We start from the raw sequence: 18,428 nt of genomic DNA, 5'->3' as shown, positions 1-18,428 counted from the left end.
GAAGGCCAAAGTGAGGCAGAAAACTGGCTCAGTGAAAGCGACCAAATGTGTGAAAATAGAGATTGGCCATGCCTGATGAGATAACTGTACATATGTGCAACACAGCCAAAATAGTGATCCCAGCCAGTTTCGGTTGGTAATCAAGACTGTCTGCCAGTGAGATGAGGACTGGCACAGATTAACCTGCCAGAGAGTGACTTGATGATGATATGCCGAAAAGCACAGCCAATCAAAATTAGTGGCACCGAGACTAACAGCAGACAGACAGACCTGCAGCTAGACCAACGGCACCAGGGACCAGCAAACAATAATCTTCCATGGCACCCTAGGCTCAGTTTATAAACATTAAGAGTAAAAGTTATTTGGAACAAAGGGATTGAAAAGTAAGCAGCTCTCCCCTGCCCAGGCCATGGGTTAGTTGTTTGTCTTAGTATTTAGTATCTATCTAGATAGTTCATACATTAGATGTTCAGGCTTGCCATACTCCCCTGCCATCGGAGGAGTTCTTTGGAGTATTTAATGCTGATAAAATTTCCTCTCTATTCATTATTTAGTAACTTTCCATTTATTTGTGTATGCTTGATGGCCCTTCCCTTCACCCCAGAAATAAGTATTTAGGAACCATTTCTCTCTCTCTTCCTAATTTTATTTCCCAATCAGTGTATCATAAAGGCAGCTGACGACATGCACCTATGTGGAGTTACTACCCCTAGGTTGCTTCCTGCCTCTCCCAAATGTATAGTAAAGACCGAAAGTCCTGAGGTCTTTCCAGTGATTTCAATGGAAGCTGAATCAGGCCCCAAGTGGATGCAAACGAAGATGAATATTTCAGTCCTAAGGCTAGCAGGTGTGGGTGAGAGAGCTCATCCCAATATTGTTTGAATTATAAGATGCATATGAAGTTTGGGCATTAAATAGTAAGAACATTATTATTGTAATGAAGTACTGAATATTTTAAAATGAGTTTTAAAATCACACACACACACATATTGTGCCACTAGTCTTTTTTTACACAACGCCCACTGATTTTAACGGTAGCTGGTGTATAAAAACCAATAGCATGCTATGGCCAGACATTATGAAACATGTTAACATGTGTTTTCTTGTTTTCACTGCATTCTGTTTTGTCAGATTTAAGAAAAGGAATATGAGCATGGGTATGAGCTTGTCCTCAGAAGCCTGACTCCCATTAAAACTGACACAGAGACAAACCTCCACAGAAAAAAGCATACTTTCCGCCAGCCAACACATCTTGCTTATCACAAGTGACAGCTTGCTCAAACTGTTCCTCTTGAATAATCAGTAACTTTATTCAGAGACCCCGCGGCTTTTCCACTTTTAATTTAAAAGTTGACTGAGCTCTTCGATAAATAGGAAAAAGAACTTTTTGTGTGAGATACATTCTGTTTAGCTCAGTTATTTACATGCTCTTATTACAAGGAAATATTTACACAATCTCTCACCTAGCACATGTTTGTGTAAAACTTTGACACAGTGCCATTTGTTTACTCATCCTGCCAAGAAAATTCTGATTTTTGTTACACTAGGGTTTGAGTCTGCTGTAACTTCAGTGCAGGCCATGGAATTGCTCTAGATTTACATGATGTAAAGCAGATCAGAATTTACAAGAGCTATGAGCTGAATTGCTCCTGTGTTAGAACTGCCATTTTGTAAAAGGGAAACAGAAATGAGGCCCTAAATGTATTTTTCTATTTAACTTTAATTATGCTTAAATGTTTGAATTGTTTATTAAAATTTTTGCCATATATAAAGAGGGAAATGATGTGTCAATTGATAGAGTAACCTGAAATACGTTTGTTCAGAATTTTTACTTTTAACTTTCTTTGCCTTTTTTTAAAATAAATAATTCCTTATAACACTTATTAACATCACAATTAGTGAACATGAGAATATACTAGTTGCACTGGGGTAAATCCAGAGTAACTCTACTCAAGTATAAATGGAGTTACTCCAGATGTATACAAGTATAAATAAGATCAAAATCTGGCCCTTAAGAGTTATTTTAGTCATGCTGGGCCAAATTCTTCTCTCATTTACACCAGCATAAATCCAGAATAACTCCAATGACTTTTCAGCAATGTTCTTCTGGATTTACACATCTGTAACTGAAAGCAGTATCTTACCCCTGTGGCTGGTTAGGGAACGTATTACTATATTACTATCCATATATATATATATATATAATATATATATTCTTAATTATAAAATGGATATCACATTCATATGCGTGAAACAATAACTTGTAACTTCTAGAGCTCACACACAGAATTAGCAGACATATTCAATGCAACATTGCGCAAATTAATGTGTTCCTTTCCTTAGAACAGGCAACAGGTTGGTTGTTAATACAGAGGGGTCTGAACCAGATTCTCAAATCCAAACAATTCAAAACTTTGCTTGAGATCCAAATTTTACAAATGGCTCCTTGTTTAAAATAGGCAGGACCAACTCTACTTACTCCACCATCTACTTACTCCACCAACATAGCATGTGGGCACCTCGCAAATGTTAAAGAATTTATCCTCAACAGTACCCCTGTGAGGTAAAGAAGTACTACTACTTCCCCTTTATAGACAGGCAACTCGGGCACAGCAAGATTATGGACCAGATCCTCCCCCAACAACTCCAGCCCCATTACCCCCTGCAAAAATGCCAGAGCAGCATAAAGGGGCTCTAAAAGCCCTGGTTCCAGCCGGAGAAGGATTCCCCTGTGCAGGCACTGTGGAAAATAACTATACCGGCTGCCTCCTGAGGACCCTCTCACAAGCCATATGGAAGGAGTTGCTGGGGGCAGGGTTGCAACATGACACACCGTAGAGATTCCAGGCTGCTCTGTGGCCCATAGTGCAGCCCATGGAGGCTGCCATAGCATAGACAAGTGACGAGGGCTGTTCAAGCAATGCCAGGGTCTTTCCCAGCCCCCTCAAGCAGTCCAGTCCAGCAGGACGTAAAGGTGGCTTAAATCCAACTTAGTCCCTCCCTCCCACTGAGCTGTGAGTGCCACTGACTGCTGAGGGGCCAGGATTTCAGCCTCAGCGATTTGCCCAAGTCCAAGCTCAGGAAGTCTGTGACAAAGCTGGGAATTGAACCTAGATCTCCTGAGTCCACTTTTAATTTCCTACCACCACCACCAGCCTTCCTCTGAACAAACACAACATTTGAAATGCTTTAAATTCTGGATCTGAATTTTTCAGCTTCAGTGTCACTTTTTGTTTTATTGGTGACTTCTTAGCCATGCATTAAATAAAGTAAATGAAAGAGTTCTCCTATAATTTCTCTGAAAACACACCCAAGAATGACAGCTGTGAATGTGCATGGAAAGCAAATAGAGGAATTTTGCTAAAACAACTAGCTTTCTTTAGATAAAATCTCTTTCTACCGACATGTAGGGGCACATATTTTGAAGGAGAACAAGAATATTTTGCTGAGATCAGAACAGTAGTCTTCTGGTAAGTTAACTCTCCTGTGGAGAAGGGAGCAAAGCATGCCTCCTTGACAGGCTGTGACTTAGTGTGAAAGGCGCCAGCTGTAAAAATGGGCTTCTCTCAACTGTTGTCACCACTCCCTCCTCGCCTCTGCAGCAAAGCTGACAAGACAAAGAAAGAGACATAGAAAAGGGGCTTTTGATTCCATCACACAGTGCACACTTATATTAAGTATAATCCTTCTCACAAATGTAAATGAAAATAGCCAATAAGCTAGATTTTACCCTAAACACCTTCTCACAGAGGGGGCCCTACATATGCATATCTCCCTCTTCCCATGGGAAAGACAGGTTGGGGAGTCAGCATCTGCCGTGTCAGCTTTCCCCTACGTCCCTCAAATCCCACACAAGACCATCCATTAGAGCTGGGGAGAAAACATTTTTCCTGTCCCACAAGTATTTTTGAGAGTTGAAAAATGTTTCCTGTCTTGAATCAGGACAAAAGGTAAAAATCTCAAAAATATTAGTGACCTGAGAAAACAATTTGTTTTGTCTTGTTTCAGGTCAATTGAAACCTTTCCTTTCCATAATTTCAAAGCTTTTAGTTCCCAATTCATTTCAACCTTTCTGTTTCAGTCTTCTTAGCTTAAATTTCTAAACAAAACTGGAATTTTTCATTCTAAAAATGCTGAAATGAGCCATTTTGACCATTTCAAAACCTTGACCTCAACATTTTTTGAGTCAAGAAATTTGTCCAACCCAACACTTTTGGTTTACACGAACACTTTCGGTTTTGACAAATCGCCATTTTTAATGAATAAAATTATTAGACTGCTTTACTGTCCATGAGTTCAGGGATCTGCAAGTTAGTTAGGGGGAAAAGGGTGCAGTGGATGTGATCCTGCTGAGACAAACACAATCACTGCAGGAAGAACGTTAACAGCCAAAGACAGTATTAGCTCTATCTTTCCTGAGAAGCCCTTATCTGCACGGGTGAACCAGGGGGAGGTTGGACTGGGTCATAGAGGAAGCTGCGGGTTGGGAAACCCCTTTTAAATTGCAATCATGACAGCAAGACTCCAGTGAAACTCTTGTTTGCAGGGTGCTAGGGCAGAGAAGCAGGGGGTTGAATACCAATGTGGAGGTGCACGGACTTTGGGAGGATGGCACTATGGCCCTGGAGGATACCCAGGAGCTATGCAGATATAGATTCCTGGTTTCTTCAATGGGATGAGGTGGTGGAGCCAAACCCTTCTTCTAATGGGAGAATGCAGAAAAAAAGCCCACCAGGAAGCAGACCTACAGAGTTGTTTGCACATAGGGGTACAATGTGGCCCAATAATATTAAGCAGAATCTTATAAAGCAGAATGTATTAGATTAAGGGTTAGGAGAAAAATCTTTACATTAAGGCGTCGTCTACACCAGGGGGGAGATCGATCTAAGATACGCAACTTCAGCTACGAGAATGGCGTAGCTGAAGTCGACATATCTTAGATCGACTTAGAATCACTTACTTGGCATCCTTGCGGCGCGGGATGGACGGCCGCCTCTCCCCCGTCGACTCCGCTTCCACCTCTCACCGTGGTGGAATTCTGGAGTCGACAGCAGGGTGATCGGGAATCGATTTATCGCGTCTACACTAGACACGATACATCGATCCCCAATAGATTGATCACTACCTGCCGATCCTGTGGGTAGTGTAGATGTGGCTTAACACTCATCACTGAAAGATTTTGATGTAAAGCAAAAAAGCTTACACAAAACCCCACCCCCACAGACATTATGTGAATTTATACCTTCCTGCCTTTAAAATTAAATGGGAGGAAGGATGCTGATGTGAGTAAGGCTTAGAACCACAAGTCAGAAGGTCAGGAGACTGTCTTTGCTTCTTGTCCCAGACTCCCTGTGTGATCCTGGGCAAGTCACTTCATCTTTGTCTGTGCCTTGACTTCCTTATCTGTAAAACGGACTACATTAGAATAAAGTACTGCTGACCATGAGCAAGCATGGCAGAATCTAGCCATTAATGGTTTGTCTGTCCGGCCATGTAGCACTTTTCTTCATCACTCCTTCCACTACCAGATAACAAAATACAGAATTAACAAATACCATAATATTGCCCATCATTTTTCCTCAATCTGTTTAGTTTATCTAAGAGAAGTTTCAGACGTGACTTGATCATGGTCTTCTCAGTATCTGCACAGGAAGAAAATTTCTGATTGTATTCTTTATTCTAGCAGACAAGGCCATAACAAGGCATAACAAGATCCAATGGAAGCTGAAGTTAGACAAATTTGGGCTAGAAATGAGGCACAAATTATTTCCAGAGAGCGTAATAAACCACTGGAACAACTTACCTAGGGATGTGGCAGATTTATCACCTGAAATCTTTAAATCAAGACTGGATGTCTTTCTAAAAGATACACTGTAGCTCAACCAGAAGTTATGGGCTTGGTGCAGAAATTTCTTGATGAAATGCTATAGCCTTTGTTATGCAGGAGGTTAGACTAGGTCATAACAGTCCCTTCTGTCTTAAAATCTGTTAATCAAATAGGCTTTCCTCCTAGATACAAATTGACTTTGACAGAACTACTCATGTGCTTAAGTTAAGCATCTGGTTTAGTGCTTTACTGGGTCAGAGCCTTAATAAATATCAAACAAAATAATGAGGGCACAAGATTTGTAATTTTTGCTCTAGACTCCATTTGACCAAGTGGTGCCCTTTGTTGCATTGTGTCCAACTTTAAAGTCTTAGGGCTTGTCTATACTTACGGCCAAATCAATCCTGCTGTGATCGATGAAGCAGGGTTGATTTAGCGGGTCTGGTGAAGACCCACTAAGTCGATGGCAGAGCGCTCTCCCATCGACATCTGTACTCCAGCTACTCAAGAAGTGTAAGGTAAGTCGGCGGGAGAGACAGTGAAGTAGCATAACTTAGGTCAACTTGCATCTTTAGTGTAGATCAGCCCTTAATGAGTAATGTGGCCAGGACTTCCAAGAGCTGGAGAAAAGCAGAGCCGGTAGGCTGAACTTTCTAACATTATTAATAGCATTGAAATGATGCTAAATAAAATTGAACTATTAAAAATTAAATCTGAGCAATGTTAGAATCCTTGGTCTCCCAAATGGTGGAAGAGACAACCTAGTGACTTTTCTAGAAGAATGAAACTTGCTCCACTCAAGTGGTGCAAAGCTGAAGCTTCCAGTTGTTTTTCAAGGGTAGCACAAAATCAAGCACACGGCAGTAATACAGCCTTAAGAACATAAGAAAGGCCATAGTGGGTCAGACCATGATCCCTGTAAACTGTCCCTGGTTTCCTGTATCCTGTCCAATATCCTGTTTCCAGAAGTGGTGCATACCAGAACTTCCAGGGGAGTGTACAGCACAGGGCAATTATGAAATAATCAATCCCGTCTTCCACTCCCAGCTTCTGGTAGTTAGAGGTTACAAAGGTGTGGAATACTGTGGCAAGGTCTGCATGATAAAAGACGAGCCAAAAACCCCTGGGCCAGACATAAATGAAAAAAAATTACTAAATGCCACGACTGTCACCTGGACATGCAAGAGCAGCAATGACTCCCAGACAGTATACCTTCACCACTGCACCCATCTTATATGGACTGAGCCTAAAACAAGTGGCTACTAGTTACATTTGTACTTCTGTTAGACATTGTGAAAACAAAGAGATTTCAGTATCTGGGTTCAGTGTAAAGCACATGAAGATCTGAGTGTCCTTCACATATTGCAATCCAGTATATGTGTAACCCATTGGTCACTATATGTTACGTGTCTCCCTCTGTTGCGGAGGATCAGAGTCTGGCCTCAACTGAAAAACCTGGCTCTTTATCTCAAGTGGTAGAGACTCATGCTTTTAGCTCTGGAGGTCCCTTGTATCTGCAAAAATGGCAGCCATCACACAAAATGTTTCACTATTTTCCTGAGCAAGTGGAAACTTGTATTTGAGGACCCTATGGGAAGATGACAGGTACTCATTACCATTATTTGGCACCTCCCAGAGAACAATAAACACAGTAAAAGGGCTATTCAAGCCAGTCCAGTAAAGTCTCATAGGCGAGTCAATAAAACCTCATGGTCAATGGTATCGAAGGCTGCTGATAGTTATAACAAAATCAGCAAGGACCCCTTACCAATGGCTACCAATAGAAAGAGACCATTAACCATAGTTAACAAGATTCTTTCTATACCAAACTCACGTGCAAATCATCAGACTGGAAGGGAACAAAGACATCTGGGAAATCAAGTTGCAACTGGAGCAGCTCCTACCCAACCTGTTCAATAAACTTGGCACTGTAAGATGTTAAAATAGACAAAAAATATAAACACGGGGCTTCACAAATATTCCCAACAACAAAAGGTACTGGGTAGCAATATGCAAGCCCACTTGATTACCCCCTGAAGATGCTGGAGGAGGCTAGATTGTTAGCTCTGAGGAGCAGGGACCACCTTTTCATTGCATGAGTGAAGAGTGCCGAATACAACAGGGCACAGATCCTGGCTGAGGCCTCTAGGCACTACTACTGCAATATAAGCAATAGCAATTAACAATGAACCTATAAGGAGCAGTACAACATTAAGTGTAGTCTCAGGAGTTTATTGGGTAAAGGGATTTCTGGGGTGGAAAATCACTTGGAACTGGTCATGGCTGGTAAATCCAGAGAAACACCCACATTTTTGGATGCTTTTCTGAACCAAACCAGAACTATGATCCATTGAAGTCATTCACCACTAATTTTCACTCTTATAACCCTGACTGGTTATTTATAGACAGCACACATGCAGAAATAGCACTACTTATTTTGTCTAATTAAATAATTCACCACATAATGCATTCCTACCTGGCATGTCCATATCGATGTGATGAGGAATCCATCATCTCTAAAGACATTGAAGATTGCAATGATCCCCCGGGAATAACCAAACACAGAAACACTTGCGTCTGATACAGCCAGATTAAATGTAAGATAATCCGTGGGCTGCAGGACAGCTCTCTGCTTATAGAGTACAAAAATCACAATGCTATTTCCAAACCAAGACATCCATCCTGAAAAATAAATGGAAAGTCAGATTAAAAACAAACAAACAACAAAAAATCAGGAAACAGTGTGGTATATAAATGCATGATGCCCATACATTGATGGACAGTACAATGGCAGGTTATTTCATTAAAAACAAACAAACCCGAACATTTTTACTCCACTGTGTTGTGTACTAGGCCTCCTTGAGTAACCAGGTGCATTTCACTTTTTAATTTCCTTCTTCTGAATAACACTGGTAAGAGAAAAAAAAACGAGGAGTCCTTGTGGCAAATTTATTAGTCTCTAAGGTGCCACAAGGACTCCTCGGTTTTTTTGCTGATACAGACTAACAGGGCTACCACTGAAACTGGTAATAAAACTGAATAGCAACAATGCACTTGTCCACTGAAGAACAACCATACACAGGTAAAGAAAAATTAAGTCTCTAAATAGATGGGATCCATAAAGCATTCCCAGTACAGAGACGAGAACAATTCTACCAAAAGCTACAGCTGTAGAGGCATGCCATATCCATCTGCCTGATAATGGCTAGTAAAAGTGTATGCAGATGACCACATAGCAGCTTTGCCAGTCAGTTCTAGAGAACCGCTGCCCTTTTCAGTTGGCAAGATGGAATTGCTTCTCATGGAACAGTCTGTGATCTCCTTGTGACAAAGAATACTGATTGGAATACTGTTCAGGAAGCCGCATTTTAATCCATTTGAAGATAATATTCTTAAGGCCTTGTGTCCTGTCTTTCAACCTCAAATAAATGAACAAGCCCTCAGAAACTGGAAAGCCCTGTTTTCTGGTTAGATAGAATTGTGTGTCCCCTCTGATATTGAAGGTGTGGTGATGTCTAGCAGCCATCAGTGTTGTTGGAAGAGGAGAGCATAAGGTAGGAAGGGAATTATGAATCTGGTGAAAAATCAGTCAAGCACTTGTGCACAGAGACCATGATTTTTAAAGGCATGTAGGCATTGCTCCTCTCAGTGTTGCAAGGCCTAAATCCCAGATTTTTAAAGGTACTTAGGTGTCTATCTCCTGTGAGTCAGGTGCCTAAATATTTTCCAAAATCTGGCCTAAGTGATTTAGATGGCTAAGACTCATTTTCACTTAGGAACACTTAGGAGCATATGTCCCATTGACTTAGGCTCCTAAATGCCAAGCCATTTTTGAAAATTTAAGGACTTGTCTACATGGGGACATGGAGAAAAGTTCATTCTAATTAATTAAAGGTGTGAATTTGAAGTAGGTTAGTTAAACCACATTAAATCCTTGTGTGGATGCTGTTAATCAGAATTAAATTTGTCTTAATTTGGTTTCGTTTAATTCACTTTGGAAGCAAATGAAACAAAACCAAATTAAGGCCACTTTAATTCTGTATGATGCTCTGGAGGTTTAATGTGGTTTAAATTCACACCTTTAGTTAATTCAGATTAACTTTCCTGGATGTCCCCATGTATATAAGCCCTAAATCACTTAGGCCCAGCTCCTCAAATGTATTTAGGCACCTAGTTCTCATTGGAATCAATGGGAGCTAGCTGCCTAGATACCTCTGAGCATCTAGGCCTTAGACTTTGCAACAATGAACAGCGTAATGGTTTTAAGCCTGGGCCAAAGGGCCTGATCCAAAGCTTATAGGAAGTCAGCAGGAGTCTTTCCATTGGTTTCAATAGGCTTGGGATCAGGTTCAAAGCACACAGGCACAAGCTGCATGGAATGTCATTGACCTTATGGAAAATTAAAAATAGGTTCTTTAAAGCAAGGGCTGCCATCTCAGAAACCTGGTTAGCACAGACAATTGCTATTTGAAACAGTTTTAAGGGTTAAATCTTGAGAAACTGCCTACATAGGCTCCAAAAGAGGATTTATCAAACCCCTCAACATTAGATTCAGCCAGCAGATGGGACCCATCTGTGTATTAGGAGGCTTACTGCTAAATGGAGCTCTGAAGAAATTTTTGGGCAGAGGGGCTGTAGAATATCCCTGAATAGTCTCACTAATCGCCCCCAAAGTGGGGAATCAATACATTAAGGACATGAGGGGACAGACTATCTTCCTAAAGGCTTGTAGAAAGCTGTCTAGCTCTGCAGTGTTAATTGTGAAATCTCACTAATGGCATGAACAATTTAAAGTCAGGACAAGTTAACTTGGAAGATACTCCTGAGGCAAAAAAGGATTTCCTATTACTTTGATCCAAAATGCTTGGGCCATCAACCCATAAAGGGCAAAATTAACAAGTATCTTCTACAACAACAAAGAATTCACCAGAGCACTGGGCAGCCGAAGACCGGAGTGAGTCAATGGAATTACTTTGGACTGACACAAATTCAATAAGAGTAGAATTTGGCCCTTGATTTGTAACTCATTACTTCCGTATACATACAAATGGATAGAGAATGTTTAAATGTTACAGAACAGAGGTTCCTGAACTGTGGTTCATAAAGTCATTATGCTAAAAGGCTGCCATAGCACTGGAGAGGATGGGTGGGTTTTCCTTAAAATCTATTAATACGTAAATTTCATTTGCACACAGTGCATTTGCTGGGAGTATACAGAACTACCTCTGTAGCACAGCAAATTAGGAGAATTTTCAGTTAAAAGAGAAGTTAAATGAGAGAGAGGAAGAGATCTGTTCCCATGAAGAAACACAGACCTTTCTCAGATTTGAAACTAGAGAGAAATCTGGAGCATGATAGTGTGAGAGAGCGTAATGGGGGTACTTTATAATAAATGCAGACACTTCTTGGTGAGTGAAATTACAGAGCAACCTTGTGTATGGCACAGCCACAGGTGGAGGGAGTTGATTTTACTAGAAGCAAGCAGACAAGCTTTCTCTGCTGCGTCAAACACTTCAGATGTGTGAAGTGGCTTGCGATTTGAATGTGTTAATGTACTGAGCAACAAACTGAAGGGAAGTTATTCTAATTCCATCAAATTCTAAGGCAAGCAGTGACACCCTCATAAAAATACTCCAGAAACAAGCGCCATCTGGTGTTTCTGCATGTAACAACAAAGAATTCCCGCTACCAAGGATCTGTTAAAATTGTATACATTACCAGACCATTGAGCATGTAACACTGAACCCTGTATCATCATTGATGTGCCTTTTTAAAGTCACAGACTATTATGTACATAAACCAATACCAATAGTTTAGTTTACAAAACAATTTAGAAGAGGATCAATAAAGGACAAAATGCAATATAGTGAAAAAGAAAAGCAAGGGCTTCACCATCAGTGACATTGGAGGGAATTCCCCCCAATTGCTTTGCAGACGGCACATGTATCAGGATAGATCACATTTGAGGAAAGAGCCTGGAAAGAAACATTTGGTGCATTAACTACTAAGAGGTACTTGTATTCCGTGTGGTGAGTCAATAAAATAGTGGATAAAGGAGGAGAACCAGTTGACATAATTTATTTCAACTTTCAAAAGGCCATTCACAAATGCCCTCACAAGAGGCTACTTAAAAAAACAGAGGAGTCCTGGAGTGAGGGGCAAAGCTCTGCAATAGATCAGAAACTGGCTAAGAGCGAGAAAATAAAGAGGAATTTGCTAGTAATCAATATAAATCAGAAGTTAGGAACTATAGAAAATTGATAAAGGAAGCAAAGTGACATCAGGAGAAATCTATGGCCGGTCTCTCAGGAGGATGTCAAACAGAGCTACTAAAGTTACACATTTTAAAATCAGCAGGTTAAGATAACTTACATCCAAGAGTTTTAAAAGAGCTAGCTAAGGAGCTCATAATTTTCAATAAGTTTTGGAGCACTGGAGAAGTTCCAGAAGACTGGAAGAAAGCTAATGTGTCAATTTTTTAGAAGGGTAAACACAATGACTTAGGAAATTATAGACCTGTTAGCCTGACATTGATTCCAGGGAAGATAATGGAGCAGCTGCTATGGGACTTGATTAATAAAGAATTAAAGGAAGATAAAATGTAATTAATGCAAATCAACATGAGTTTATGGAAATAGGTCCCGTCAAACTAACTTGACACCCTTTTTTGATGAGATTTCAAGTACAGTTGATGAAAGTAGTGTTGATGTAATATACTTAGACTTCTATAAAGAGTTTGATTTGGTACCATACAACATTTTGATTAAAAAACTAGAATGATATAAAATTAACAAGGCATACATTAAATGGATTAAAAACTGGCTAACTGATAGATCTCAACAAGTAACTGTAAACAGAGAATCATCTTTGAATAGGTGTATTTCCAGTGCGGTCGCATAGGGCTCAGTTCTTGGCTCTATGCTATTTAACATTTTTATCAATGATCTAGAAGAAAACATGAAATCATCACTGATAAAGTTTTTAGATAACAAAAAACTGGGGAACTGGTAAATAATTAAGAGGACAGATCACTGATTCAGAGCACCCAGATTTCCTGGAAAACTAGGCACAAGCAAACAACATGTATTTTAATATGGCTAAATATAAATGTAGGAACAAACAATTTAGGCTACACTTACAGGATAGGGGGCTCTATCCTGGGAAGCAGTGACTCTGAAAAAGATTGTTTGCCAGAGGCTGAGAATGGGCGACAGGGGATGGATCACTTAACGATTACCGGTTCTGTTCATCCCCTCTGAAGCACCTGTCGGAAGACAGGATACTGGGCTAGATGGACCATTGATCTGACCCAGTATGGCCATTTTATGTTCTTATATGGGGGGCATGGTGGATAATCAGCAGACCATGAGTTCCCAGTGTGACACTGTGGCCAAAAGAGCTAATGCAATAAAAGGATGTATAAACAGGGGTCTCTCAAGTAGGAGTAGAGGTTATTTTACCTCTATATTTTGCACTGCTGCAACCACTGCTGGAATAAGATGTCCATTTCTGGTGCCCACAATTTAAGAAGGATGTTGATAAATTGGAGAGAGTTCAGAGAAGAGCCAAGAGAATGATTAAAGAATTAGAAAACATGCCCTATAATGATAGATTCAAAGAGCTCAATCTGTTTGTCTTAAAGAGAAGGTTAAGGGGTGACTTGATTACAATCTATAAGTCTCTACATAGGGAACAAATATTTAATAATGGACTCTTCAGTCTAGCAGAGAATGGTGTAACACAATCCAATGGCTGGAAGCTGAAGCTAGACAAATTAAATTGAGATTGGATGCTTGAAAGATATGCTTTAGGAATTATTCTGAGGAACTTCTATGGCCTGTGCTATATAAGAGTTCAGACTAGATGCTCTTCTGGCCTTGGAATCTATGAATCTTCAAAAAGGCCAATATTTTATGATAGCCTAGATCATCATGGCAGCATTTTAAAAACAGTTTACTTTTGCTGCTATGTATGTGACACTCCAGTAAGCATTAATCAGGTCTCAGAAGCTGCTCATAACTTGATGTCAGCATTATTCTGGCAATGACAATCTGTTCTGAGGATGTCATGTTTCTGCTATCTTTCATTCACTGACTGAACTCAATCTGCTGCGGAAGAGTTTTGTTGATGCTCTTATTGAAATAAACCAGAACATCCTGTCACACTCACCACACATCCTGATTCAGATTGCTCTTTGCTGGAGCAAACTGCATAATAAAACAAAAGCTAACAAACAAATAAATAAAATCATCCTCAACCTCTTTACTGCAGACATAACAAACTTGGAAACAAAGCTGGGACAGATGGTGGGTTTGTTTGTTTGTTTGTTTTTTTAAGAAAAAACATGAGATTGCATTTGTGAAAAGAAAGGAGAACACTGTCAGGGTCTCTGAAAGACATCAGAAAAACAACAACATATTCACGCTTCCTAGATTGCAAGCTCTTGGGAGCAGATTTCACACTTGGCTATCATATCTTCTGGTGGCAGTCTTCATGCCAAGCCAGAACAGAACACCTCCTCCTCTGCCCTTAGACTTCTCAACACCCAGACTGGGACTATTGCGGTCCCCTTATTTATGAAAAACTGTGTAGGAGTAGAGTCAGCACATTCAAATTGCAACCCATCAATATGGCACTGTAAACACAGACAGCGCACCAGTTGGAACTAGTGGGGGAAAGACAGTAAAAGTGAAGCGTCAGGCTCAGCTGGAAAAATTGACAATACTATTATCAGAGGCAAATGACCTGCTCTTTGGGGCAGAAATTGGATTGGGTAGCTAAATTTGGAGAGGCCATGAATTAAGACAAATCATTGATGCACTAGAGGAATTGTGTACTAAATATGCCTTTTTGTTCATGACAAGAAAGAGGCAAAACTGTAGGTTACAGGGAATGCTACTCTAAAATTCTGCTCAGGTAGACTACGGCCTTATACACTGAGAGACTTTATGAATCATTGACTCAAGGAATAGGAATAGGAAGAGAAAATCTCCCATGTGGCTCATAATGGTTCTGACTATGCTACATTTATAAGAATGCCATGGAATGAGGTTATTTTCCAATTGTATTGTAATTTATTGCGGTTTTGCCTGTATAAACAGGACCAAGCCAATTTAAGGGTACTGTGCTATAGCCCTGCTTTTTTCAATCATAGGTTAAATGGCATTGTTTTTGTGTTTGGAAGTAGTCCTTTCTAGAGGTCAGAACACAATTATTTTTTATTTTTTCTGACTATGCTTTTCCACGACTATAGATTGCTTTTTGTTTGGATTTTGTTGTTGAGGAAGGAGACGGCTTACAAACAAACATATTGGAAGAGGTTTGCCCAAGAAGTAAAATTAAAACACATTGTTTAAAAATGATCTAGGATAGGAATGGCAGAGCTGTCATTAAAAACTATTCCAGATCCAAAAAGTTTCTAACCTACTTTTCACCCTACCCTTTCATGTTTAAGATCACAATATTCTGGTCCTATTTTCAGGAATTGGTTTGTTTGTTAATTTTCTCTGGGGTTTGAATTTTTGTGTAGTTGTTTTGTTTTGAGGGGTTTTTCTGTGGGAAGGACAGGTCAAAGAAATTTTGGGGGTTTTCATTTTTTTTCTGATTTTGGTTGACTGAAAATTTATTTTTTTCAAATTTTTCATTGTGATTCAGTCTTTTTAAGGCATTTTTCAGCCTTTTTTTTTTGTTTTGTTTTCTTGAAAAAATTGGCCACATTTGAATTTGAAATGTCATTTTGAAACAAAAGTCAAGTTTAGAACTCATTTGAAAAAAAATCAGTTTTTTCCTCAGCCAAAACTATTTGTCAAATTCTACCTGAATTTGCAAGTAGATCTAGAGTACCAAAAAATGCACTTTTTGAAAAAAAAATGTTGAAAATAATTCATCCAGCTCTATTGTGATATCTCCTGTGAAGAAAGAATGAGTCCCTAAGTACAGTATTTGGAGTGCTGAAGTCCCTCAAATATGTATGTGGTAAAAAAAAAAAAAGTCCCTCAAATATGTATGTGGATAATTAACCACAAACTTTATTGAAATCTCAGGATTCAAGAGAGTAGGACATCTTCTTTAGCAGGTGCCAAAGTACAACAACTGTCTTTCACAGGCACCATATTAGCAGGATATTCTGTATAAACATGATACTTGTTCTGGGTTATTGCTAATTCAGATGATCTCTTATGGCTGCCTGCTGTAAGCCAGACACCTGAGTATAATACATATACACTGAATGATCTTCCTTCCAGAGCAAGCTTTGCTCCTTGAAAGCCCTTATGAGCAAAAAGTGACAATGTAAAAAATAACACCTCCTTATACCACAGCCCTGCTTCCTGGGTAGAATTACTTGTATCGTCTGACTTTACTGACATAAATACTATGGTTAACATTGCAGAACAAAGTCAATACAGCTATGGGAAAGTGAGGTAGAGTATCTCCTGTTTGTTACATCATCAACAGAATGTATAATTAAGTTCCAAATGCAAAATTGTACATATCATTTGCACTTGACCAACACCTCTAAGACACCTCAGTTGGACAAGTTTTACTGGTGATTATACCTGAGCTAGAGTGAATAGGGCTGGCAATTATGAAACTTCTCTACTTATAAACGTGGGGTATCTGCAGTGGAGCAATTGAGAGCTAACAAACATGGAAACCTTTGCTGCCATATTTAAGGAGTCGGTTATCATAGTAGGACCACATTTTAAAAAAGTACAGGGCAAAAAGCAATAGAGAAACTTGGTTATGAGTAGAGTTTAGGCCTTAAAGCAAGAAGTTAGATGAAATGTAGCTCTGAATCCAAAGCTTGGGAATGTTTGAATCTAGTGTGTTGATTCGTACCTCTGTCTAATTTCAAATAAACATAAGAATTCATTGGTCCTGTAATATATATAATAGAAGTGCACTAGAAATGTGAAAATGTTTAAATATGCATATGGATGAGATGCTAGCGAGTAGAACTGGCCAGGAAATAATTTTTTTAAGGGAATAAAGAGTAACAGAATACATTTTTTTTAATTGGCATCAAAAAAATTTCTTCACGCATTTCCAGGTTTTGACTGAAACCAGCTTTTTTTGGTTCTCAGCAATCCTAGAAACAAACCATTGTGGCCAAAAAACTGAAATGTTCAGCTTTATGTATACCTCATCCCCACCCCATACTCCCCAAAATAGTAAGAAATTGACATTTACCTCAGAAATATCTGTTTTAACAAAAACAGCATTTTTCATTTAAAAATATTTTGAATGAAAAATTTCAATCGTCTCTACTAGCTAATCATTTGTGAGACTTTGAGGTGGTCCACAGGATCACTAGGAATAATGTCTGCTTGGGAAATTACTAGCTTTTCCAGCAATAAAACAAATCAGAATGTATTCACTACTGAAGTTAACAGTGAGTGTACTAGAGCCTTCAGATTCACAAATCAAGGATTGATTTGTCCCAATATGTCAACCAGCTCTAAGCATACTGAGAAATTTCCCAAAAGAGAATATTTGTAAAAGAAAGGGAAAACTCTTTTTATTATTCTTGAGTGTATCATTTTTATTTCTTTAGAGAAACCTGCAGCATCAAACTGCTGGGGAGGAGTCTGGTGGGTACCAAGTAATCACTGTATCCCATTCTCAGCAGGGCTAATCAGTTAAGAGCTGATTTTGAACCACTGAAGTCAGTGTGTGTTTTGTCATTGACGTCAGCAAACACAGGATCAAGCCCTAACTGAGAGTCCTCCTTTTCTCTTTGCGGATACAGACTAACACGGCTGCTGCTCTGAAACCGGTTCTGTGGTTCATTCAGTAGTTGATTGTGCTGTGTGCTTTCTAGGCTGCTGCAGGCACGTGTATGGAAGTGTGCACGTAGGTCTGGGATAAATCAGAACATCTCTACTTCCTCTTGACCACATTATTTTTATTCAGCTTCCTCATAAAGTGGCTGCCATTTTTTTCCAACTTTTTTCTGGACCGTCTTATTCTTTACCGCCAACTGCATTATGTCTGCTATTTTTGTTGGTAAAGATGCCAGTCTCGTATAGATATGAGGAAAGGCCTTCAAGCCCCTTCATCATGGCTGTGTGGTTTCCTTTATAAGTATCAGGTGGTGGTTTGCAGCTGCTGGTGGTACCGGGGGGAAACACATGATAAGCTTAGAAAAAGAAAAGCTTACGTAGCGTGATTATTTAATTTACAAGCCTGTTTCTCAATGGTTTTACTCAGGAACTATTTCTATGTACATTTACATTGGTATGGAGTTCTCATTATCCGCAACATCTTCTATATGCCGTTTCATTTCTTTATCATTTATAAACATAGATAGCTCGCTTAGATAGAATCAATATAAAGCTAAGAAGTGCTTGTGACATTCTCTGGAAAACAGTTACCTTTTGCTATTGTTTCATATGAAGTCAGAATAATAAATGGCTATTTTGATTTTCTTTGTCAACTGGTACATCTACATTCTTCGAAATTTCATAAAGTCTGCCTATAGATCATCAGATACGGTAATTCACCATCATCCTGCACTGAGTTTGCTGTAAATTACAATACAGTACTTAATCAAAAAAATGTGTTAGGAACAAAGTGAGTTAATACGAGGTTCCATTTTCAA

The 18,428-nt window shown here is 39.4% G+C and overlaps 1 protein-coding gene and 1 long non-coding RNA gene across 2 annotated transcripts in view; one reads left to right on the top strand and one right to left on the bottom strand.

The window, feature by feature from the left end:
- The window catches only part of LOC119565820, a 109,918-nt gene that overhangs the window by 85,796 nt on the left and 5,694 nt on the right, over positions 1 to 18,428 (top strand). The window lies entirely within an intron of this gene.
- Positions 1 to 18,428, bottom strand: part of LOC102945398 (opsin-5) — a 44,694-nt gene that overhangs the window by 25,434 nt on the left and 832 nt on the right. Inside the window, exon 2 of the mRNA XM_007057945.3 lies at positions 8,304 to 8,509. Within this exon, the coding sequence (XP_007058007.1) occupies positions 8,304 to 8,509 (206 nt within the window). The remainder of the gene's footprint in view (positions 1 to 8,303; positions 8,510 to 18,428) is intronic.

Source organism: Chelonia mydas, chromosome 3 (genome assembly GCF_015237465.2).
Source record: "Chelonia mydas isolate rCheMyd1 chromosome 3, rCheMyd1.pri.v2, whole genome shotgun sequence".
Taxonomy (NCBI): domain Eukaryota; kingdom Metazoa; phylum Chordata; order Testudines; family Cheloniidae; genus Chelonia; species Chelonia mydas.
Note: the sequence above shows the minus strand (reverse complement) of the source record. Positions and strands in the feature narration are given on the sequence as shown.